This window comes from Xenopus tropicalis, chromosome 5 (assembly GCF_000004195.4).
Source record: "Xenopus tropicalis strain Nigerian chromosome 5, UCB_Xtro_10.0, whole genome shotgun sequence".
Taxonomy (NCBI): Eukaryota; Metazoa; Chordata; class Amphibia; order Anura; family Pipidae; genus Xenopus; species Xenopus tropicalis.
The window spans coordinates 2398577-2420850 of record NC_030681.2 but is presented as its reverse complement, the minus strand read 5'-3'; the positions used below and the strand labels follow the sequence as shown (position 1 = coordinate 2420850).

Here is a 22274-nt window from a genome sequence, read left to right as displayed (position 1 = left end):
TTGCTGGGAACCATGGCGGGTATTGCTGGGAACCATGGCGGGTAATGACGGGAACCATGGCGGGTATTGCTGGGAACCATGGCGGGTATTGCTGGGAACCATGGCGGGTAATGCTGGGAACCATGGCGGGTAATGACGGGAACCATGGCGGGTAATGACGGGAACCATGGCGGGTATTGCTGGGAACCATGGCGGGTATTGCTGGGAACCATGGCGGGTATTGCTGGGAACCATGGCGGGTAATGACGGGAACCATGGCGGGTAATGACGAAACCATGGCGGGTATTGCTGGGAACCATGGCGGGTATTGCTGGGAACCATGGCGGGTATTGCTGGGAACCATGGCGGGTATTGCTGGGAACCATGGCGGGTAATGACGGGAACCATGGCGGGGTAATGACGGAAACCATGGCGGGTATTGCTGGGAACCATGGCGGTATTGCTGGGAACCATGGCGGGTAATGACGGAACCATGGCGGGTATTGCTGGGAACCATGGCGGGTATTGCTGGGAACCATGGCGGGTAATGACGGGAACCATGGCGGGTAATGACGGGAACCATGGCGGGTATTGCTGGGAACCATGGAGGGTATTGCTGGGAACCATGGCGGGTATTGCTGGGAACCATGGCGGGTAATGACGGGAACCATGGCGGGTAATGACGGGAACCATGGCGGGTATTGCTGGGAACCATGGCGGGTATTGCTGACAATGTTGCCTACCCACGGTTTATACTAACACCCCGTTAATAACTTTAGCATCAAGCACAGTCTTTACCTGCCAAGCCATTTTAAATGGCGGCCAGAAGACAATACACGTAGCACAGTGGGAGCAGAACTACAAAACAATTTGTGAGAAACCATTGGCAGCCCCGCCCCCAAACGCTGCTAGTAGCGCTCTGCCCGCAGCCGCAGGGAATTCCCCTAATGGCGCTAATGTGATTCCCACAGGAACCAGCGCACTCGGGGGCGGGGCTACAGTAGGCGGGGCCGGGAAATGAGAGCGCAGCCGCAGACCGCTAACTACTGCGCCTTTACGTGCCGAAGGGGCTGCGTATGCGTCACTGCGTGCTGTGTGACGTCACAATCTCGCGAGATGAGACCCGTGACGTCCGATTGGAGTCGGAGAGCGGCGCGTAATTGGCTCCGCGGGATTTTTAAATCGGCAGTGCGGGGCGGTAAGGGAATGGCTCTCTGTGTGTCTCTTACATAGTACGGGCAGGGGCTGCTGGGAGAGGGAGGCTGTGTGAGTGGGGCAGGGGCTGCTGGGAGAGGGAGGCTGTGTGTATGAGTGGGGCAGGGGCTGCTGGGAGAGGGAGGCTGTGTGAGTGGGGCAGGGGCTGCTGGGAGAGGGAGGCTGTGTGTATGAGTGGGGCAGGGGCTGCTGGGGGAGAGGGAGGCTGTGTGAGTGGGCAGGGGCTGCTGGGAGAGGGAGGCTGTGTGAGTGGGGCAGGGGCTGCTGGGAGAGGGAGGCTGTGTGTGTGTGTGAGTGGGGCAGGGGCTGCTGGGAGAGGGAGGTGTGTGTGTGGGGCAGGGGCTGCTGGAGGAGAGGGAGGCTGTGTGTGTGTGTGTGAGTGGGGCAGGGGCTGCTGGGAGAGGGAGGCTGTGTGTATGAGTGGGGCAGGGCTCGCTGGGAGAGGGAGGCTGTGTGTATGAGTGGGCAGGGGCTGCTGGGAGAGGGAGGCTGTGTGTATGAGTGGGGCAGGGGCTGCTGGGAGAGGGAGGCTGTGTGTATGAGTGGGGCAGGGGCTGCTGGGAGAGGGAGGCTGTGTGTATGAGTGGGGCAGGGGCTGCTGGGAGAGGGAGGCTGTGTGAGTGGGGCAGGGCTGCTGGGAGAGGGAGGCTGTGTGTATGAGTGGGGCAGGGGCTGCTGGGAGAGGGAGCTGTGTGTATGAGTGGGGCAGGGGCTGCTGGGAGAGGGAGGCTGTGTGTATGAGTGGGGCAGGGGCTGCTGGGAGAGGGAGGCTGTGTGTATGAGTGGGGCAGGGGCTGCTGGGAGAGGGAGGCTGTGTGTATGAGTGGGGCAGGGGCTGCTGGGAGAGGGAGGCTGTGTGATAGTGGGGCAGGGGCTGCTGGGAGAGGGAGGCTGTGTGTATGAGTAGGGGCAGGGGCTGCTGGGAGAGGGAGGCTGTGTGAGTGGGGCAGGGGCTGCTGGGAGAGGGAGGCTGTGTGAGTGGGGCAGGGGCTGCTGGGAGAGGGAGGCTGTGTGAGTGGGGCAGGGGCTGCTGGGAGAGGGAGGTGTGTGTGTGTGTGAGTGGGGCAGGGGCTGCTGGGAGAGGGAGGCTGTGTGTGTGGGGCAGGGGCTGCTGGGAGAGGGAGGCTGTGTGTGTGTGTGAGTGGGGCAGGGGCTGCTGGGAGAGGGAGGCTGTGTGTATGAGTGGGGCAGGGGCTGCTGGGAGAGGGAGGCTGTGTGTATGAGTGGGGGCAGGCTGCTGGGAGAGGAGGCTGTGTGTATGAGTGGCAGGGGCTGCTGGGAGAGGGAGGCTGTGTGTATGAGTGGGGCAGGGGCTGCTGGGAGAGGGAGGCTGTGTGTATGAGTGGGGCAGGGGCTGCTGGAGAGGGAGGCTGTGTGAGTGGGCAGGGGCTGCTGGGAGGGTGAGGCTGTGTGTATGAGTGGGGCAGGGGCTGCTGGGAGAGGAGGCTGTGTGTATGAGTGGGGCAGGGGCTGCTGGGAGAGGGAGGCTGTGTGTATGAGTGGGGCAGGGGCTGCTTGGAGAGGGAGGCTGTGTGTATGAGTGGGGCAGGGCTGCTGGGAGAGGGAGGCTGTGTGTATGAGTGGGGCAGGGGCTGCTGGGAGAGGGAGCTGTGTGAGTGGGGCAGGGGCTGCTGGGAAGGTGAGGCTGTGTGAGTGGGGCAGGGGCTGCTGGGAGAGGGAGGCTGTGTGAGTGGGGCAGGGGCTGCTGGGAGAGGGAGGCTGTGTGTATGAGTGGGGCAGGGGCTGCTGGAGAGGGAGGCTGTGTGTATGAGTGGGGCAGGGGCTGCTGGGAGAGGGAGGCTGTGTGAGTGGGGCAGGGGCTGCTGGGAGAGGGAGGCTGTGTGAGTGGGGGCAGGGGCTGCTGGGAGAGGGAGGCTGTGTGTGTGTGTGAGTGGGGCAGGGGCTGCTGGGAGAGGGAGGCTGTGTGTATGAGTGGGGCAGGGGCTTGCTGGGAGAGGGAGGCTGGTGTGTATGAGTGGGGCAGGGGCTGCTGGGAGAGGGAGGCTGTGTGAGTGGGGCAGGGGCTGCTGGGAGAGGGAGGCTGTGTGAGTGGGGCAGGGGCTGCTGGGAGAGGGAGGCTGTGTGAGTGGGGCAGGGGCTGCTGGGAGAGGGAGGCTGTGTGAGTGGGGCAGGGGCGGCGGGAGAGGGAGGCTGTGTGAGTGGGCAGGGGGCTGCTGGGAGAGGGGGCTGTGTGTATGGGGGGCAGGGGCTGCTGGGAGAGGGAGGCTGTGTGTATGGGGGCAGGGGCTGCTGGGAGAGGGAGGCTGTGTGTATGGGGGGGGGGCTGCTGGGAGAGGGCGGTGTGTGTGGGGCAGGGGCTGCTGGGAGAGGGAGGCTGTGTGTGTGTGAGTGGGGCAGGGGCTGCTGGGAGAGGGAGGCTGTGTGAGTGGGGCAGGGGCTGCTGATGAGGGAGGCTGTGTGTGTGAGTGGGGCAGGGGCTGCTGGGAGAGGGAGGCTGTGTGAGTGGGGCAGGGGCTGCTGGGAGAGGGAGGCTGTGTGAGTGGGGCAGGGGCTGCTGGGAGAGGGAGGCTGTGTGTATGAGTGGGCAGGGCTGCTGGGAGAGGGAGGCTGTGTGAGTGGGGGCGGGGCTGCTGGGAGAGGGAGGCTGTGTGTGGAGTGGGGCAGGGCTGCTGGGAGAGGGAGGGCTGTGTGAGTCGGGCAGGGGCTGCTGGGAGAGGGAGGCTGTGTGAGTGGGGCAGGGGCTGCTGGGAGAGGGAGCTGTGTGAGTGGGGCAGGGGCTGCTGGGAGAGGGAGGCTGTGTGAGTGGGGCAGGGGCTGCTGGGAGAGGGAGGCTGTGTGTGTGAGTGGGGCAGGGGCTGTGGGAGATGGAGGCTGTGTGTGTGAGTGGGGCAGGGGCTGCTGGGAGATGGAGGCTGTGTGTGTGAGTGGGGCAGGGGCTGCTGGGAGAGGGAGGCTGTGTGAGTGGGCAGGGGCTGCTGGGAGAGGGAGGCTGTGTGAGTGGGGCAGGAGCTGCTGGGAGAGGGAGGCTGTGTGTGTGAGTGGGCAGGGGCTGCTGGGAGAGGAGGCTGTGTGAGTGGGGCAGGGGCTGCTGGGAGAGGGAGGCTGTGTGAGTGGGGCAGGGGCTGCTGGGAGAGGGAGGCTGTGTGTGTGTGTGAGTGGCGGCAGGGGCTGCTGGGAGAGGAGGCTGTGTGAGTGGGGCAGGGGCTGCTGGGAGATGGAGGCTGTGTGTGTGAGTGGGGCAGGGGCTGCTGGGAGAGGTGAGGCTGTGTGAGTGGGCAGGGGCTGCTGGGAGATGGAGGCTGGTGTGTGTCGTGTGAGTGGGGCAGGGGCTGCTGTGGAGAGGGAGGCTGTGTGTGTGAGTGGGGCAGGGGCTGCTGGAGGGGGGCTGTGTGTATGAGTGGGGCAGGGGCTGCTGGGAGAGGGAGGCTGTGTGAGTGGGGCAGGGGCTGCTGGGAGAGGGAGGCTGTGTGAGTGGGGCAGGGGCTGCTGGGAGAGGGAGGCTGTGTGTGTGGTGGGGCAGGGGCTGCTGGGAGAGGGAGGCTGTGTGTGTGTGTGTGTGTGGGGCAGGGGCTGCTGGGAGATGGAGGCTGTGTGTGTGTGTGTGGGGCAGGGGCCTGCGTGGCGGAGAGGGAGGCTGTGTGTGTGTGAGTGGGGCAGGGCTGCTGGGAGATGGAGGCTGTTGTTGTGGGGCAGGGGCTGCTGGGAGAGGAGGCTGTGTTGTGTGGGGGGCAGGGGCTGCTGGGAGAGGGAGGCTGTGTGTAATGGGGGCAGGGGCTGCTGGGAAGGAGGCTGTGTGTGTGTTGTGGGGGCAGGGGCTGCTGGGAGAGGGAGGCTGTGTGTATGGGGGGCAGGGGCTGCTGGGAGAGGGAGGCTGTGTGTGTATGGGGGGCAGGGGCTGCTGGGAGAGGGAGGCTGTGTGTGTGTGTGTGTGGGGCAGGGGCTGCTGGGAGAGGGAGGCTGTGTGTGTGTGGGGCAGGGCTGCTGGGAGATGGAGGCTGTGTGTGTGAGTGGGGCAGGGGCTGCTGGGAGATGGAGGCTGTGTGTGTGGGGCAGGGGCTGCTGGGAGAGGGAGGCTGTGTGTGTGTGGGGGGCAGGGGCTGCTGGGAGAGGGAGGCTGTGTGTATGGGGGGCAGGGGCTGCTGGGAGAGGGAGGCTGTGTGTGTGTGTGGGCAGGGGCTGCTGGGAGAGGGAGGCTGTGTGAGTGGGGCAGGGGCTGCTGGGAGATGGAGGCTGTGTGTATGGGGGGCAGGGGCTGCTGGGAGAGGGAGGCTGTGTGTATGAGTGGGGCAGGGGCTGCTGGGAGAGGGAGGCTGTGTGTATGAGTGGGGCAGGGGCTGCTGGGAGAGGGAGGCTGTGTGTATGAGTGGGGGGCTGCTGGGAGAGGGAGGCTGTGTGTATGAGTGGGGCAGGGGGCTGTGGAGAGGGAGGCTGTGTGTATGAGTGGGGCAGGGGCTGCTGGGAGAGGGAGGCTGTGTGAGTGGGCAGGGGCTGCTGGGAGAGGGAGGCTGGATGTGTTGTGGGGGCAGGGGCTGCTGGGAGAGGGAGGCTGTGTGTGTGTATGGGGGCAGGGGCTGCTGGGAGATGGAGGCTGTGTGTGTGTATGGGGGGCAGGGCTGCTGGGAGAGGGAGGCTGTTGTGTGTGAGTGGGCAGGGGCTGCTGGGAGAGGGAGGGCTGTGTGTGTATGGGGGGCAGGGGCTGCTGGGAGAGGGGAGGTGTGTGTGTGTGGGGGCAGGGGCTGCTGGAGAGAGGGAGGCTGTGTGTATGGGGGGCAGGGCTGCTGGAGAGGGAGGCTGTGTGTGTGTGTTGGGGCAGGGGCTGCTGGGAGAGAGGGAGGCTGTGTGTGTGTGTGTGGGAGGGGCTGCTGGGAGATGGAGGCTGTGTGTGTGAGTGGGGCAGGGGCTGCTGGGAGATGGAGGCTGTGTGTGTGGGCAGGGCTGCTGGGAGAGGGAGGCTGTGTGTTTTGGGGGGGCAGGGGCTGCTGGGAGAGGGAGGCTGTTGGTATGGGGGGCAGGGGCTGCTGGGAGAGGGAGGCTGTGTGTGTGTGTGTGGGGCAGGGGCTGCTGGGAGAGGGAGGCTGTGTGAGTGGGGAGGGGCTGCTGGGGGGAGATGGAGGCCTTGTGTGTATGGGGGGCAGGGGCTGCTGGGAGAGGGAGGCTGTGTGTATGAGTGGGCAGGGGCTGCTGGGAGAGGGAGGCTGTGTGTATGAGTGGGGCAGGGCTGCTGGGAGAGAGAGGCTGTGTGTATGAGTGGGGCAGGGGCTGCTGGGAGAGGGAGGCTGTGTGTATGATGGGGCAGGGGCTGCTGGGAGAGGGAGGCTGTGTGAGTGGGGCAGGGGTGCTGGGAGAGGAGGCTGTGTGGGTGGCGCAGGGGCTGCTGGAGAGGGGAGGCTGTGTGTGTGTATGGGGCAGGGGCTGCTGGGAGATGGAGCTGTGTGTGTACTTGTTTATGGGGGGCAGGGGCTGCTGGAGAGGGAGGCTGTGGGTGTGAGTGGCTGGCAGGGGCTGCTGGGAGAGGGAGGCTGTGTGTGTGGAGTGGGGCACGTGGCGCTGCTGGGAGAGGGAGGCTGTGTGTATGGGGGGCAGGGGCTGCTGGGAGAGGGGAGGCTGTGTGTGTGTGTGGGCAGGGGTTGCTGGGAGAGGGAGGCTGGTGTGGGGCAGGGCCTGCTGGAGATGGAGGCTGTGTGTATGGGGAGGCAGGGGCTGCTGGGAGAGGAGGCTGTGTGTATGGGGGGGAGGCTGCTGGGAGAGGGAGGCTGTGTGTGTGAGTGGGGCAGGGGCTGCTGGGAGAGGGAGGCTGTGTGTGTATGGGGGGCAGGGGCTGCTGGGGAGGGGAGGCTGTGTGTGTATGGGGGCAGGGGCTGCTGGGAGAGGGAGGCTGTGTGTGTATGGGGGGCAGGGGCTGCTGGGAGAGGGAGGCTGTGTGCTGTTGTGTATGGGGGGCAGGGGCTGCACTGGGAGAGGGAGGCTGTGTGTGGGGGCAGGGCTGTGGAGAGGGAGCTGTGTGTGTGAGTGGGGCAGGGGCTGCTGCGGAGAGGGAGGCTGCATGTGTGTGAGGGGAGGGGCTGCTGGAGATGGAGGCTGTGTGGTGAGTGGGCAAGGGCTCTGGGAGAGGGAGGCTGTGTGAGTGGGGCAGGCGCTGCTGGCGAGAGGGAGGCGTGTGTGTTGTATGGGGGGCAGGGGTGTGGGGAGAGGGAGGCTGTGTTGTGGGGCAAGGGCGCTGCTGGTGAAGGGAGGCTGTGTGATTTAGTGAAGTGGGGCAGGGGGCTGCTGAGATGGAGGCTGTGGTGTATGGGAGGCAGGGATCTGCTGGGAGAGGGAGGCGTGTGTGTGTATGTATGGGGGGCAGGGGCTGCTGGGAGAGGGCAGGCTGTGTGTGTGTATGGGGGCAGGGGCTGCTGGGAGATTGGAGGCTGGTGTGGTGTGGGGCAGGGGCTGCTGGGAGGATGCGAGGCTGTGTGTTAGGGGGGCAGGGCTGCTGGAGAGGGAGGGCTGTGTGGTATGGGCAGGGCCTGGCTGGGAGAGGGAGGCTTGTGTGTGTGTATGGGGGGCAGGGCTGCTGGGGAGAGGGAGGTTGTGCGCTTGTGTTGTATGGGGCAGGGGCTGCGTGGAGATTGGAGGCTGTTGTGTGTGGGTGAGCAGGGCTGTGGAGATGGAGGTGTGTGTGTGTGTTTGGGGCGGGGCAGGGGCTGCTGGGAGATGGAGGCTGTGTGTGTGGGGGGCAGGGGCTGCTGGGCAGATTGAGGCTGTGTGTGTGGGGGGCAGGGGCTGCTGCGGGAGATGGAGGCTGTGTGTGGGGGCAGGGGCTGTGGGGAGATGGAGGCTGTGTGTGTGTGTGGGGCAGGGTGCTTGCTGCTTGGAGATGGAGGCTGTGTGTGTGGGGGCAGGCGGCTGCTGGGAGATGGAGGCTGCTGTTGTGTGTGGGGGGCCCAGGGCTGCTGGGAGATGGACGGCCTGTGCTGATGTGGGGCAGGGGCTGCTGGAGATGGAGGCTGTGTTGTGGGGAGCAGGGCTGCTGTGGAGATGGAGGGCTGTGTTGTGTGGGGCAGGGGCGCTGGGAGATTGGAGGCTGTGTGTGTGGCGGCCGCAGGGCTGCTGGAGATGGACCGGTCTGTGTGTGTGTGGGGCAGGGGCTGCTGGGGGATGGAGGCTGTGCAACTGTGTGTGGGTGAGGCAGGGGCTGCTGGGAGAGTGGAGGCTGTGTGTGTGGTGGCAGGGCTGCTGGAGATGGAGGCTGTGTGTGTTGTGGGGGCAGGGGCTGCTGGAGATGGAGGCTGTTGTGTGTGTGGGTGGGGCAGGGCTGCTGGGAGATGGAGGCTGTGTGTGTGTGGGGGGCAGGGGGACTGCTGGAGAGAGGAGGCTGTGTGTGGGGGGCAGGGGCTGCTGGGAGATGGAGGCTGTGTGTGTGCGGGCAGGGGCTGCTGGGAGATGGAGGCTGTGTGTGTGTGGGGGGCAGGGGCTGCTGGGAGATGGAGGCTGTGTGTGTGTGGGGGGCAGGGGCTGCTGGGAGATGGATGAGTGATCAGCTTTTTCATTTTTTTAGGTAGAAAAGTGGAAGTGGTGCTTTGGTTGCCATGGGTTACTGCCTGGTCTTATTGAATGAGAGGTGCATCTGTGTGTGAGAAGGGCAGAAAGTACTGACTGGGGTATTACTGGGGGGTTACAGTGACACGAGTACTTATGGTGCCTACTTACCCTTTATCACAGGATGGCGCAATGTGGCCAAGATCCGCCTCCCCGGAGAGCTCAGGGCCGACTCCTTTCCTCCCAGCGGCGCTGCTCTCAGGAAGATCTCACTGTATCGGTGGTATTCCCTGGGCTGGTAACGCGGGAAAGCTGCTGCCGATTCACCTGCGAGCTGCTAAAGCACATTCTGCACCAGCGCCACCAACTGCCCCTCCCGTATGAGCAGCTGCTGGGGTTCAGCGGGAAAGCGCAGGTAATCATTGGCTCAGGCCTTAGTGCATAGGCCGCTGGCTCAGGTTGGGCGGCTGTGTGTGACCTCACTTAGCCATAACTGATTGGTCTTTTATCCAATGGAGCATTTAAAGGGGATATAAACCCAACCATAACGCTGCCCCACGGCGCCCCCTAGTGTTGCTATAGAAGTTGCCAAAAAACGTAATTCTAGATGCAAGGAAATTCCCCAATGAGCCTTCTACTGAGCAACATGTGATTATAAGTGCAAGAGAAGTGACCAATGAGAATGCTGATTCCCTGTGTCCGGCCCCTTGCTGGTACCTTACATATAGAGATAATGATGGCATTTTCCCGTCATTATATGGCACAGGAATCAGACATGGGGATAAAGGGACAGACTTGTTCAGTGCTGGGAAACTGTGCTTATTGCTCCCAACTCCAATTGCAGGAACAGAGAACAGGGAGCCGGATTTACTCACATCAGCTGGGATTCTCATTGGGGGATTTCTTGCATTTTAATGGGGGAAAGTTTTATTGGGCAGTATTGCTTTAAGAATACAACCCTGATGTTGCTGGACTACAGCTCCCAGCATGCCTCACCCTTCATTATATGTTACATTATTCTGGGATTTGTAGTCCGGCAACAGCTGAGTAACGTTGGGTTGAGCCGCGCTGTGCCGCAGGGTTTAGCTTCCCTTTATTGTTCCAATGTAAATATCAGCAGTAAGTAGAGCGACAGATCATTGCGGTCGCTGTATATAGTGGTACTGTGTAACTGGGTCAGCCCCTTGACTGAGCAGAACCAATATGTGTTCAGTCTCTGTGTCTGTCTCTGTGTCTTTGCCCAGCTCAGCAGATAACATGGGCACGCTTGGCACAGTCACTGGCAGCATAAATGAGTGCACTGGGGCCCTCGGTTGTTGAACTGCAAGTAGCAGCACCCGTGTAGCAGCACCCGTGTAGCAGCACCCGTGTAGCAGCACCCGTGTAGCAGCACCCGTGTAGCAGCACCCGTGTAGCAGCACCCGTGTAGCAGCACCCGTGTTAGTTCGGCGGTTCCAGTTGTAGTTTAGCTCTGTGTTTATCTCTCCCCAGGGAAGTGAAGATGCTGCCAAGAAACGCTCTTGGACCGAGGAGCTGGGGAACCGCCAGTGCAAACAGACTCTGTCGGACCTGGAGGAGCTACTGGGTCAGCTTGAAACTCTGTTCGCCATCACCCCTGTACCCCGCGTTCTGCTGCTGCTGGGGGGGAACCCCGTGAATCCCAAAGAGCTGTACGATATCGACATGGCGGGGGTGAGCGTGGGTAACGGGGAGCAGAGCCTGGGTACCCGGCCGTGTCTGCGCCAGCTGTTCCATGCCCTGTTCCTGGCCGACCCATTCAGCGACCTGCGCGCTACGTCTGTACTGAGTCTGGTGGTGATGGTGCAGGGGCAGCGCCAGTGCGGCACAGACTGGTTCAAGCCCAAGCTGAATTATAAGGTGCCCAGCAGGGGCCACACCCTGACTGTCAGACTGGCATGTACGGACTCTCCGGCCCCGGAACCCACCAGCGGGGATTATATCTGGTTCCAGGCTCCCGTTACAGTCAAGGGCTTTCAGAACTGAACGTCTGGGTTTTTATCTTTGGACCAAGTGTTGCGGTTCTGGCAGGAAAATGGTGCTGCTGTAGGCGAAACCTTGTATTCTGTGAGGAACCTGTGTGCGGGTGGGGGTACCCCTGCTGCTGCATAGGGTTAGTAATGGGGCAGATAGGGGACAGGAAGTGCCCCCCGGGGGTAGGTGCAATACAGGGGGCCCCAGAGTATGGGCTGCCATTCTGCCAGGGCACATCCTGTGTCTGTATCACTGCCTGAAACTCAGCCCCCCCCACCCCAAGGAGAGGCACAACTATAACTCCCTGTATGGCAATAGCCTGAAACTTTCCCTCTGTACAACGAAGCTCGAGCCCCCCCACCCCAAGCCTAAGGAGAGGCACAACTATAACTCTCTGTATGGCAATAGGGTGAAACTTTCCTTCTGTACAAGGAAGCTCGAGCCCCCCCACCCCAAGCCTAAGGAGAGGCACAACTATAACTCTCTGTATGGCAATAGGGTGAAACTTTCCCTCTGTACAAGGAAGCTCGAGCCCCCCCACCCCAAGCCTAAGGAGAGGCACAACTATAACTCCCTGTATGGCAATAGCCTGAAACTTTCCCTCTGTACAAGGAAGCTCGAGCCCCCCCACCCCAAGGAGAGGCACAACTATAACTCCCTGTATGGCAATAGGGTGAAACTTTCCCTCTGTACAAGGAAGCTCGAGCCCCCCCACCCCAAGGAGAGGCACAACTATAACTCCCTGTATGGCAATAGGGTGAAACTTTCCCTCTGTACAAGGAAGCTCGAGCCCCCCCACCCCAAGCCTAAGGAGAGGCACAACTATAACTCTCTGTATGGCAATAGCCTGAAACTTTCCCTCTGTACAAGGAAGCTCGAGCCCCCCCACCCCAAGCCTAAGGAGAGGCACAACTATAACTCTCTCTGTATGGCAATAGCCTGAAACTTTCCCTCTGTACAAGGAAGCTCGAGCCCCCCCACCCCAAGCCTAAGGAGAGGCACAACTATAACTCTCTGTATGGCAATAGCCTGAAACTTTCCCTCTGTACAAGGAAGCTCGAGCCCCCCCACCCCAAGCCTAAGGAGAGGCACAACTATAACTCTCTCTGTATGGCAATAGCCTGAAACTTTCCCTCTGTACAAGGAAGCTCGAGCCCCCCCACCCCAAGCCTAAGGAGAGGCACAACTATAACTCTCTGTATGACAATAGCCTGAAACTTTCCCTCTGTACAAGGAAGCTCGAGCCCCCCCACCCCAAGCCTAAGGAGAGGCACAACTATAACTCTCTGTATGACAATAGCCTGAAACTTTATCCTGACTGGGTCGGCCTGACTCCTGAATGCATATGAACCCCAATAATCTCACTGCCCCCCAAAGGGGAGTAGTCGGGAATGGAGTAAATCCTGTGCCTTATACATAGATACCCCCAGGGTGCTGCTGCGGGGGTCACTATCTGACGTGCCGGGGGCAGCGCTGGGGTCACTAAGGCCTGAACCGCACAGGTTGCACTTTCTCTCCTTGGTTTTTAATGTAAAGTTTTTACTTTTTTTTATTATTATGAAACTAAAGAGAATCTATATTTTTATTAAAGTGACAGGTGCTAAACTTGCTAATATTTAGCAGCCCAAGGAATTTCCCAACATTCTGTCTGTCTGTCTGTCTGTCAGAGACGCACAGTTTAACCCTGTGTCTGTGTATAGAGGCTGCACTATTTCATTTTCTCTGTCTGACCTATGGCATTGGCTTCTTCTAGGAAACTACCTCCTCTGCACCCCCATACTTTGGGACCCACCCTCAAATAAAGGTTTTTATCCAAATCCTCCTGTTTTATGGTATCTCTCTGTACAGGCTATGAGCAAACTTAGGGGGCTGTTCCTGCTGAATTGTGCTTAGTACAGGGGAATCCCTATGTGCCATAGTTTTAGGGTATCTCTCTGTACAGGCTATGAGCAAACTTAGGGGGCTGTTCCTGCTGAATTGTGCTTAGTACAGGGGAATCCCTATGTGCCATAGTTTTATGGTATCTCTCTGTACAGGCTATGAGCAAACTTAGGGGGCTGTTCCTGCTGAATTGTGCTTAGTACAGGGGAATCCCTATGTGCCATAGTTTTATGGTATCTCTCTGTACAGGCTATGAGCAAACTTAGGGGGCTGTTCCTGCTGAATTGTGCTTAGTACAGGGGAATCCCTATGTGCCATAGTTTTATGGTATCTCTCTGTACAGGCTATGAGCAAACTTAGGGGGCTGTTCCTGCTGAATTGTGCTTAGTACAGGGGAATCCCTATGTGCCATAGTTTTATGGTATCTCTCTGTACAGGCTATGAGCAAACTTAGGGGGCTGTTCCTGCTGAATTGTGCTTAGTACAGGGGAATCCCTATGTGCCATAGTTTTATGGTATCTCTCTGTACAGGCTATGGGCAAACTTAGGGGGCTGTTCCTGCTGAATTGTGCTTAGTACAGGGGAATCCCTATGTGCCATAGTTTTATGGTATCTCTCTGTACAGGCTATGGGCAAACTTAGGGGGCTGTTCCTGCTGAATTGTGCTTAGTACAGGGGAATCCCTATGTGCCATAGTTTTACGGTATCTCTCTGTACAGGCTATGGGCAAACTTAGGGGTAACAATATGGCAGATTTTTTACAGATCTCTGCTGGGGGGGGGGGGGGGGGGGGGGGCGTTGCAGTTGGGGGTCAGTGTTAGGGAAGGGAGGGCAGAGAAGGCTCCGTATGGGAGAGGGGGCAGTTAAGAGGTTAAGGGAGGGGTGGGAAGAGATGGGTCAGTATTAGGGGGGCTAAAGTACCCGGACCTGCCAGACCTGGGGGGCCAGACAATAGCAACTTGCCCCAACCCCCGGTCCGACCCTTTTCAGCCCTCGGTGCCGGAACAGAGAGCGGCGAATGGGTTAAAGTGCGGATCATGTTACGCGGTACCCGCCAGGGGGCGCTCCGGGGCAGAATCCGTGCGGGGAAATAGCGCTGCCTGTGTTGCCATGGGAACGGTAAACTCCGGCCGGTAGCAGCCAGGGGAGAGCCGGTACCGCGGTGCTACAGTAAGTCTGTGCCTGGGGATTGGCTGTAGGTAGGTAGGTAGGGGTATGGGGGGCAGGGTAATACGGGAGCCCCCAGCCAAGCTCCCTTACCTCTCACATTGTATTATATGTTCAGCCCTAATGCCCTGTGTCTCACCCTCAGTGTGGGGCCCCTGCCGTAAAGCGAGTTGTTACCTACAAGGCATTCAGTGCAAAGAAATATTTATATGTGTATATGTTCTACTCACCCCAAATAAACACAAAGGCCCTTATAGTCTAACCCTTATAATAATAATAATAATAATAACCCTGTGGGTTCCGGGTATGTGGGCCCTAAGCGCCGGCCCTTACAGTCTAACCCTGTGGGTTCTGGGTATGTGGGCCCTAAGCACCGGCCCTTACAGTCTAACCTTGTGGGTTCTGGGTATGTGGGCCCTAAGCGCCGGCCCTTACAGTCTAACCCTGTGGGTTCCGGGTATGTGGGCCCTAAGCACCGGCCCTTACAGTCTAACCTTGTGGGTTCCCAGTGTGTGGGCCCTAAGCACCGGCCCTTACAGTCTAACCCTGTGGGTTCCGGGTATGTGGGCCCTAAGCACCGGCCCTTACAGTCTAACCCCGTGGGTTCCCAGTGTGTGGGCCCTAAGCACCGGCCCTTACAGTCTAACCCTGTGGGTTCCGGGTATGCGGGCCCTAAGCACCGGCCCTTACAGTCTAACCCTGTGGGTTCTGGGTGTGTGGGCCCTAAGCACCGGCCCTTACAGTCTAACCCTGTGGGTTCTGGGTGTGTGGGCCCTAAGCACCGGCCCTTACAGTCTAACCCTGTGGGTTCTGGGTTCTGGGTATGTGGGCCCTAAGCGCCGGCCCTTACAGTCTAACCCTGTGGGTTCCCAGTGTGTGGGCCCTAAGCACCGGCCCTTACAGTCTAACCCTGTGGGTTCCGGGTATGCGGGCCCTAAGCACCGGCCCTTACAGTCTAACCCTGTGGGTTCCGGGTATGTGGGCCCTAAGCACCGGCCCTTACAGTCTAACCCTGTGGGTTCCGGGTATGTGGGCCCTAAGCGCTGGCCCTTACAGTCTAACCCTGTGGGTTCCGGGTATGTGGGCCCTAAGCGCCGGCCCTTACAGTCTAACCCTGTGGGTTCCGGGTATGCGGGCCCTAAGCACCGGCCCTTACAGTCTAACCCTGTGGGTTCCCAGTGTGTGGGCCCTAAGCACCGGCCCTTACAGTCTAACCCTGTGGGTTCTGGGTGTGTGGGCCCTAAGCATCGGCCCTTACAGTCTAACCCTGTGGGTTCCGGGTATGCGGGCCCTAAGCGCCGGCCCTTACAGTCTAACCCTGTGGGTTCCGGGTATGTGGGCCCTAAGCGCCGGCCCTAACAGTCTAACCCTGTGGGTTCCGGGTATGCGGGCCCTAAGCGCCGGCCCTTACAGTCTAACCCTGTGGGTTCCGGGTATGTGGGCCCTAAGCGCCGGCCCTAACAGTCTAACCCTGTGGGTTCCGGGTATGCGGGCCCTAAGCGCCGGCCCTTACAGTCTAACCCTGTGGGTTCCGGGTGTGTGGGCCCTAAGCACCGGCCCTTACAGTCTAACCCTGTGGGTTCCGGGTATGCGGGCCCTAAGCGCCGGCCCTTACAGTCTAACCCTGTGGGTTCCCAGTGTGTGGGCCGTAAGCACTGGCCCTTACAGTCTAACCCTGTGGGTTCCGGGTATGTGGGCCCTAAGCACCGGCCCTTACAGTCTAACCCTGTGGGTTCCGGGTGTGTGGGCCCTAAGCGCCGGCCCTTACAGTCTAACCTTATGGGTTCCCAGTGTGTGGGCCCTAAGCACCGGCCCTTACAGTCTAACCCTGTGGGTTCCGGGTATGCGGGCCCTAAGCACCCTCTTATCTCTCTGTCCTAACTCACAGGGGTAAAAGCATATACAGTTCCACAACTCACTGCCCATTGGCTCAGCAAGATGATTGAGGCCCCTCCCAGTGTAAGAGGTTTGGTGCCGGCGCCGTTACCAGTGGGGCAAAGAAACCCGGCCGCCGACCCCAGAAGGATGCGCAGAATTATTGCAGAAGATCCAACATGGTCGTTGGCCATTGTCCCCCTGCTCAGCGACCTCTGCCTGCAGCACATCGTCACGAACTTTGCACGTAAGTGGCTCTAGGGCCCCGGGCAGATATGTGTGGGCAATGGGTGGGCAATGTGTAGACAATGGGTGGCCAATGTGTGGGCAATGGGTGGCCAATGTGTAGGCAATGGGTGGCCAATGGGTGGGCAAAGGGTGGGCGATGGGTTCCCAATGGGTGGGCTATGGGTGGGCAAAGGGTGGGCGATGGGTTCCCAATGGGTGGGCGATGGGTGGGCAAAGGGTGGGCGATGGGTTCACAATGGGTGGGCTATGGGTGGGCAATGGGTGGCCAAAGGGTTCCCAATGTGTAGGCAATGGGTGGGCAAAGGGTGGGCAATGGGTTCCCAATGTGTAGGCAATGGGTGGGCAAAGGGTGGGCAATGGGTGGCCAATGGGTGGGCAATGGGTGGCCAATGGGTGGGCAATGGGTTCCCAATGTGTAGGCAATGGGTGGGCAATGGGTTCCCAATGTGTAGGCAATGGGTGGGCAATGGGTGGGCACGGGCCCCTATTCCATTGGTACTTGGTGAATTTGCTTTTCCTCCCCCATCTTATACCAGGGACAGTCACTATTTATTGGGCTGGGGGGGCTGTTTGGGTACTGGAAATATTGGGGCCTATTTTGAGACCAAGTCCGGATCTGCCTGGGGCCCCAATGATACAGGAGTTGGTACCAGGTACTGACGGACCCGACCCAGTGCCCAGCCATGAGGCAGTTACATGGGATTCTCCCACAAGGTTCTGCACTTTTTCTTTAATTTCTCAATGACAGAGAATGAAGGGAATACTGGGGGGGGGGTTCTGTGCGAGTGATTAAATGCCCCCCCCCCGGGCTGTTTTCCATTTACGTCTCCATTTCCAGTCAGTTGTGACCTTTCTATCCCGACTCAGTCTCCTCTCTGGGCCTCAATTATTCATTATCTATTTATAATCCTCTCTCCCGGGGGGGGGGGGGGGGGGGGGGCGTGGGAAGGGGCGGAGCCCACAGGGGGCGCTCACACACACACACAGTTATTAGAAATAAAAGCCCCTCCCTGCTGCAGTGATGGTCTGACTAGTTATCCACTCCCAGTAAGAGGGGACGGCCTATCGTTATGGGCCTTACTCCGGCTCCCAGTAAGAGGGGACGGCCTATCGTTATGGGCCTTACTCCGGCTCCCAGTAAGAGGGGACGGCCTATCGTTATGGGCCTTACTCCGGCTCCCAGTAAGAGGTTATGGGCCTTACTCCGGCTCCCAGTAAGAGGGGACGGCCTATCGTTATGGGCCTTACTCCGGCTCCCAGTAAGAGGGGACGGCCTATCGTTATGGGCCTTACTCCGGCTCCCAGTAAGAGGGGACGGGCCTATCGTTATGGGCCTTACTCCGGCTCCCAGTAAGAGGGACGGCCTATCGTTATGGGCCTTACTCCGGCTCCCAGTAAGAGGGGACGGCCTATCGTTATGGGCCTTACTCCGGCTCCCAGTAAGAGGGGACGGCCTATCGTTATGGGCCTTACTCCGGCTCCCAGTAAGAGGGGACGGCCTATCGTTATGGTCCTTACTCCGGCTCCCAGTAACAGGGGACGGCCTATCGTTATGGGCCTTACTCCGGCTCCCAGTAAGAGGGACGGCCTATCGTTATGGTCCTTACTCCGGCTCCCAGTAAGAGGGGACGGCCTATCGTTATGGTCCTTACTCCGGCTCCCAGTAAGAGGGGACGGCCTATCGTTATGGGCCTTACTCCGGCTCCCAGTAAGAGGGGACGGCCTATCGTTATGGGCCTTACTCCGGCTCCCAGTAAGAGGGGAGGGCCTATCGTTATGGGCCTTACTCCGGCTCCCAGTAAGAGGGGACGGCCTATCGTTATGGGCCTTACTCCGGCTCCCAGTAAGAGGGGACGGCCTATCGTTATGGTCCTTACTCCGGCTCCCAGTAAGAGGGGACGGCCTATCGTTATGGTCCTTACTCCGGCTCCCAGTAAGAGGGGACGGCCTATCGTTATGGGCCTTACTCCGGCTCCCAGTAAGAGGGGACGGCCTATCGTTATGGGCCTTACTCCGGCTCCCAGTAAGAGGGGACGGCCTATCGTTATGGGCCTTACTCAGGCTCCCAGTAAGAGGGGACGGCCTATCGTTATGGGCCTTACTCCGGCTCCCAGTAAGAGGGGACGGCCTATAGTTATGGGCCTTACTCCGGCTCCCAGTAAGAGGGGAGGGCCTATAGTTATGGGCCTTACTCCGGCTCCCAGTAAGAGGGGAGGGCCTATCGTTATGGGCCTTACTCCGGCTCCCAGTAAGAGGGACGGCCTATCGTTATGGTCCTTACTCCGGCTCCCAGTAAGAGGGGACGGCCTATCGTTATGGGCCTTACTCCGGCTCCCAGTAAGAGGGGAGGGCCTATCGTTATGGGCCTTACTCCGGCTCCCAGTAAGAGGGGACGGCCTATCGTTATGGGCCTTACTCCGGCTCCCAGTAAGAGGGGACGGCCTATCGTTATGGTCCTTACTCCGGCTCCCAGTAAGAGGGGACGGCCTATCGTTATGGGCCTTACTCCGGCTCCCAGTAAGAGGGGAGGGCCTATCGTTATGGGCCTTACTCCGGCTCCCAGTAAGAGGGGAGGGCCTATCGTTATGGGCCTTACTCCGGCTCCCAGTAAGAGGGGACGGCCTATCGTTATGGTCCTTACTCCGGCTCCCAGTAAGAGGGGACGGCCTATCGTTATGGTCCTTACTCCGGCTCCCAGTAAGAGGGGACGGCCTATCGTTATGGGCCTTACTCCGGCTCCCAGTAAGAGGGGACGGCCTATCGTTATGGGCCTTACTCCGGCTCCCAGTAAGAGGGGACGGCCTATCGTTATGGGCCTTACTCAGGCTCCCAGTAAGAGGGGACGGCCTATCGTTATGGGCCTTACTCCGGCTCCCAGTAAGAGGGGACGGCCTATAGTTATGGGCCTTACTCCGGCTCCCAGTAAGAGGGGAGGGCCTATAGTTATGGGCCTTACTCCGGCTCCCAGTAAGAGGGGAGGGCCTATCGTTATGGGCCTTACTCCGGCTCCCAGTAAGAGGGGACGGCCTATCGTTATGGGCCTTACTCCGGCTCCCAGTAAGAGGGGTAAGAGGGGCCTAGAGGACAATGGCTGAGAGTGTAGGAGACATATGAGTAGAAGGGGTGGAGAGAGTAGATGGGGAGGAGCCATGGGATGCTTTAGCCACGCCCCCTTTCAGGTGAGTCCATAATAAAGGCATATAATTATTAATGACACTGTCTGTGCAGAGAGACCCACCCTGGAGCGACTGCTGCCGAAGCACCGAGTGAAGGTGTTGGAGCGCCTCTCCCCCTCGCTGCCCCTGCAGGTAACGGCCAATCTGATTGGCTATGAGCAGTACTGGAGGCGGTGCTGCACAGCCCGCTGGCCCGTGTGTGACATCTCCAGCTACGGGGGCAGTTGGAAGAGACTGTTCTTCGAGAGGAACCTGGAACATCTCATTGAGCGCTTCATTCCCGACGTGTCCGACACCGACCCGGTTCTGGAGGCCGCCGAGCTCAGCCGGGACTTTGTGAAGAAACTGGATATCAAGGAGCTTCTGCCCCCCGTCAAGCTGGAAACCAAGAAGGACGCGGAGGAAGACGAGCTTTCCGACACAGGGAGCGAGGCCGGCATAGACCTGCCATCCATGGACCACTTCGACTTGGGGCTCGTAGCCCCTCTCCTGCCCGGCTTGGAAGAGCTCCACCTGGTGTATGGAGTCAGGAACTGCGGCATGAACTTCGAGTGGAACCTGTTCCGCTTTACTGATCGGGACTGTAACTCGCTGGCCCAGGCGCTCCGGGTGTTCAGGAATCTAAAGGTAAAGCTGTGGGGCAAGTAATAGTGACAGGCACCCCTGCTGGGGTAGTTGGGAAGCTTGGGGGCACCATAAGGGTTTCATATAAGGAAAATAATAGGGATGGTGCACATTAAAGGGGTAGTTCACCCTAAATTAACGTTTAATATGATGTAGACATTGATATTCTGATGGTTTTTCAGTGGTTTAGCTTTTTCGTTCAGCAGCTCTCCATCTGGTATTTCAGCAGCTATCTGGTTGCTAGGGTCTTATATACCCTAGCAACCAGGCAGTGGCTTAAATTAGAGATGGGAATATGAATAGGGGAGGGACTGCATAGAAAGATAAGTAATAACAATAAAACTGGAGCCTCACAGAGCAATAGGGTTTGGCTGCCGGGGTCAGTGACCCCCATTTGAAAGCTGCAAAGAGTCAGAAGAAGAAGGGAAATAATTCAAAAACTATAAGAAATAATGAAGACCAATTGAAAAGTTGCTAGGAATAGGCCATTCTATAACATACTAAAAATTAACTTAGTGAACCCCCCCTCAAACTGTAGGGTGGCTCCAGGGTCACTGATAGATTGTCAGCTCTGGGGACTATTAGGTGACCTCATTGGGTTTGCATTGAACCAAGCTTTATATAAGTTGGCTGATAATGTACTATGGGGGGGGGGGGGCATATATAGGAATCCCCAGTTTAACATTGGTCTATGGGCTGATTGTTAGAGATCCCTGCAGATCCACATACCCTAATACCCCAAAGGTTGGACTTTCTGCCCTTTGTTTGCCCCCCCCCTGTTAATATCCATTTATCCTCAGGTTTTCCGACTGCACAAGAGTAAAGTGGATGACGACAAGGCTTGTGTTCTAGTCAGAAGTTTGCTGAACCACCCGGCTCTGGTCCATTTGGACCTGTCTCACAACCAGGTCTCAGACCGAGGCGCTAGAGCCATTGCTAAACTGCTGAAGGAGAGTGCACTGCGGGTTCTCGATCTGAGCAATAACAACGTGGGTGCCCACGGGGCCCAAGCCTTAGCCCATGCCCTGACCAACAACTGGACCCTCCGGAACCTCAGCTTAAGGCTGAACCACGTTGGGAATGAGGGGGGGCAGGCCCTGTGCAATGCCCTCCTACCCAACCAGACCCTACAAGAACTGCACTTGGGCAGCAATGAACTGTCTGAGCCGACTGCCTCCGCCTTGTCCCAAGCGCTGACCCACAATGGCTCCCTGAGGCGCCTGAGCCTCGCCTGCAACCGCATCGGCCCGGTATGTTCCATTCAAGCAGAAAGTCCAATTGGGATAAAACCTGGTTCTGTTAACCCTAAATGGACACCCCCCCCCCCCAGAGAGTGAATCCAGTCCCTCTTTAGCTCTGGGCATGGTTAGGTTAATGGGGCGTGGCCAGGCCTGGATTTGCATATGGGGCGTCTCTGCACATTGCCCCGCCCTTCTTGTGCTCGCATATGCCAATTTCCAGGCAGCTGGGCAGCATGCCACCCCTGAAACCCCCCCGGGCACACCCCAGTTGTACCAGTGCAGGAATGGCTGGGGAGCGGGGCTGGTTGGGGTGGGATGTCTCTAACTGTCTCTTCCCTTGTTGCTAGGATGGGGGGAAGCAGCTGCTGGAGGGGATGTCGGACAACGAGACGCTGCTGGAGTTGGACCTGCGCCTGACTGAGATTGGGCAGGAGAGCGAGTTTTTCATCAATCAGGTGCTAAAGAATAACCGAGAGCGCGCCCAGGGGGAGGAGCATAACAGACCCCTAAGCTCCTCCTAGTGTTCTTGTACTTTGGACCCAAGTGCCCCCCAAACCTTCAGTTCTTCTCAGATTCACTGTTTCCCAATAAATGTAACTGTGATCTCTGCTGTCTCTTTTGGCCCCTCCCCCTGCGCCCACTCACCGCCTTGTGTCTTGGTTCTTACTGGGTGCCATATGTGCCAATCAATCTGTAAGGTGGGGCCTGAGCCTTGGTTTGTGCCCGGTGCTGCTCCAATCAGGACCTGCTCCTATAGCAAAGACTTGTGCTGGGGGGAGGAGCTCCAGGTGTGCCCAGAATGGGTGCCAGTATTGCCCACTGACTGCAGCCAATGAGCTTCTGTTGTACCTACCTGGCTCCGCCCCCGTGGTTACCCTTAATGGCACAAACCCTTAGACACATGAACCCCGTTTCTTGTTCCAGTACATTGGGGGGTTTCCCTATGTTTGTACAGTTGCCGGATACTCCCCAAATTACATGATTAAATATCAAATTTAAAGGGGAAGTATTGTGGGAAAAACAATATTGTGCCAATGAATTGTACTGAGCTAAATACAGAAGGGGTGGGCTTTATACAGTAGTTTCAGGCTGATTTATTGAAAATTTCCCCCCAAACCCCACTAGCCCCGCCCATCTGTGCCACTTCCTGCTGCCTCCTTTCCCAGGCTGTGCAGGGGGCCGGCGGCACTGTATGTTGGAACCAATCAGCAGCTAGGCTGACCTGATAGGGAACTGAAGCCTGTCTGTGCTTGTGTGAGTGCAGGGCTGTGATTGGCTCTCCCCCTCCTACAGGGACCGTTAGGACACGCCCACCCCTCATATGAAACCCAGACAGGGACCTGAGAGGATCTATAGGGAGCTCCAATAAAGGGGACATTGTTACCCATAAGCC

The 22274-nt window shown here is 59.0% G+C and overlaps 2 protein-coding genes across 3 annotated transcripts; both read left to right on the top strand.

Moving 5' to 3' along the window:
• The first annotated feature begins 5328 nt into the window (after window positions 1-5328).
• Window positions 5329-12485, top strand: mad2l1bp (MAD2L1 binding protein). Its single transcript, XM_031901835.1, has 3 exons — window positions 5329-5352; window positions 8860-9091; window positions 10168-12485. The coding sequence occupies exons 2-3, from the start codon at window positions 8861-8863 to the stop codon at window positions 10678-10680; spliced, it is 744 nt and encodes a 247-aa protein (XP_031757695.1). The 5' UTR covers window positions 5329-5352; window position 8860; the 3' UTR covers window positions 10681-12485.
• A 1146-nt stretch (window positions 12486-13631) lies between these two features.
• tcte1 (t-complex-associated-testis-expressed 1) lies at window positions 13632-21957 on the top strand. 2 transcript variants are annotated; one of them, XM_002942154.5, is made up of 5 exons: window positions 13632-13719; window positions 15605-15838; window positions 19069-19643; window positions 20441-20890; window positions 21229-21957. In XM_002942154.5, exons 2-5 carry the CDS (start codon window positions 15655-15657, stop codon window positions 21400-21402), a joined length of 1383 nt encoding a protein of 460 aa, XP_002942200.2. In that variant the 5' UTR covers window positions 13632-13719; window positions 15605-15654; the 3' UTR covers window positions 21403-21957. The 2 variants fall into 2 exon arrangements, with proteins under 2 accessions (XP_002942200.2, XP_012819451.2); XM_012963997.3 differs by having other exon boundaries at window positions 13649-13748.
• Window positions 21958-22274: the final 317 nt, after the last annotated feature.

Bases quoted from the DNA above. Each gene is read 5' to 3' on its own strand.
- mad2l1bp (XM_031901835.1), top strand. From the start codon at position 8,861: ATGGCGCAATGTGGCCAAGATCCGCCTCCCCGGAGAGCTCAGGGCCGA. The intron at 9,092-10,167 runs GTAATCATTGGC...ATCTCTCCCCAG, and splicing joins GGTTCAGCGGGAAAGCGCAG to GGAAGTGAAGATGCTGCCAA.
- tcte1 (XM_002942154.5), top strand. From the start codon at position 15,655: ATGATTGAGGCCCCTCCCAGTGTAAGAGGTTTGGTGCCGGCGCCGTTA. The intron at 15,839-19,068 runs GTAAGTGGCTCT...CTGTCTGTGCAG, and splicing joins CATCGTCACGAACTTTGCAC to AGAGACCCACCCTGGAGCGA. The intron at 20,891-21,228 runs GTATGTTCCATT...CCTTGTTGCTAG, and splicing joins CCTGCAACCGCATCGGCCCG to GATGGGGGGAAGCAGCTGCT.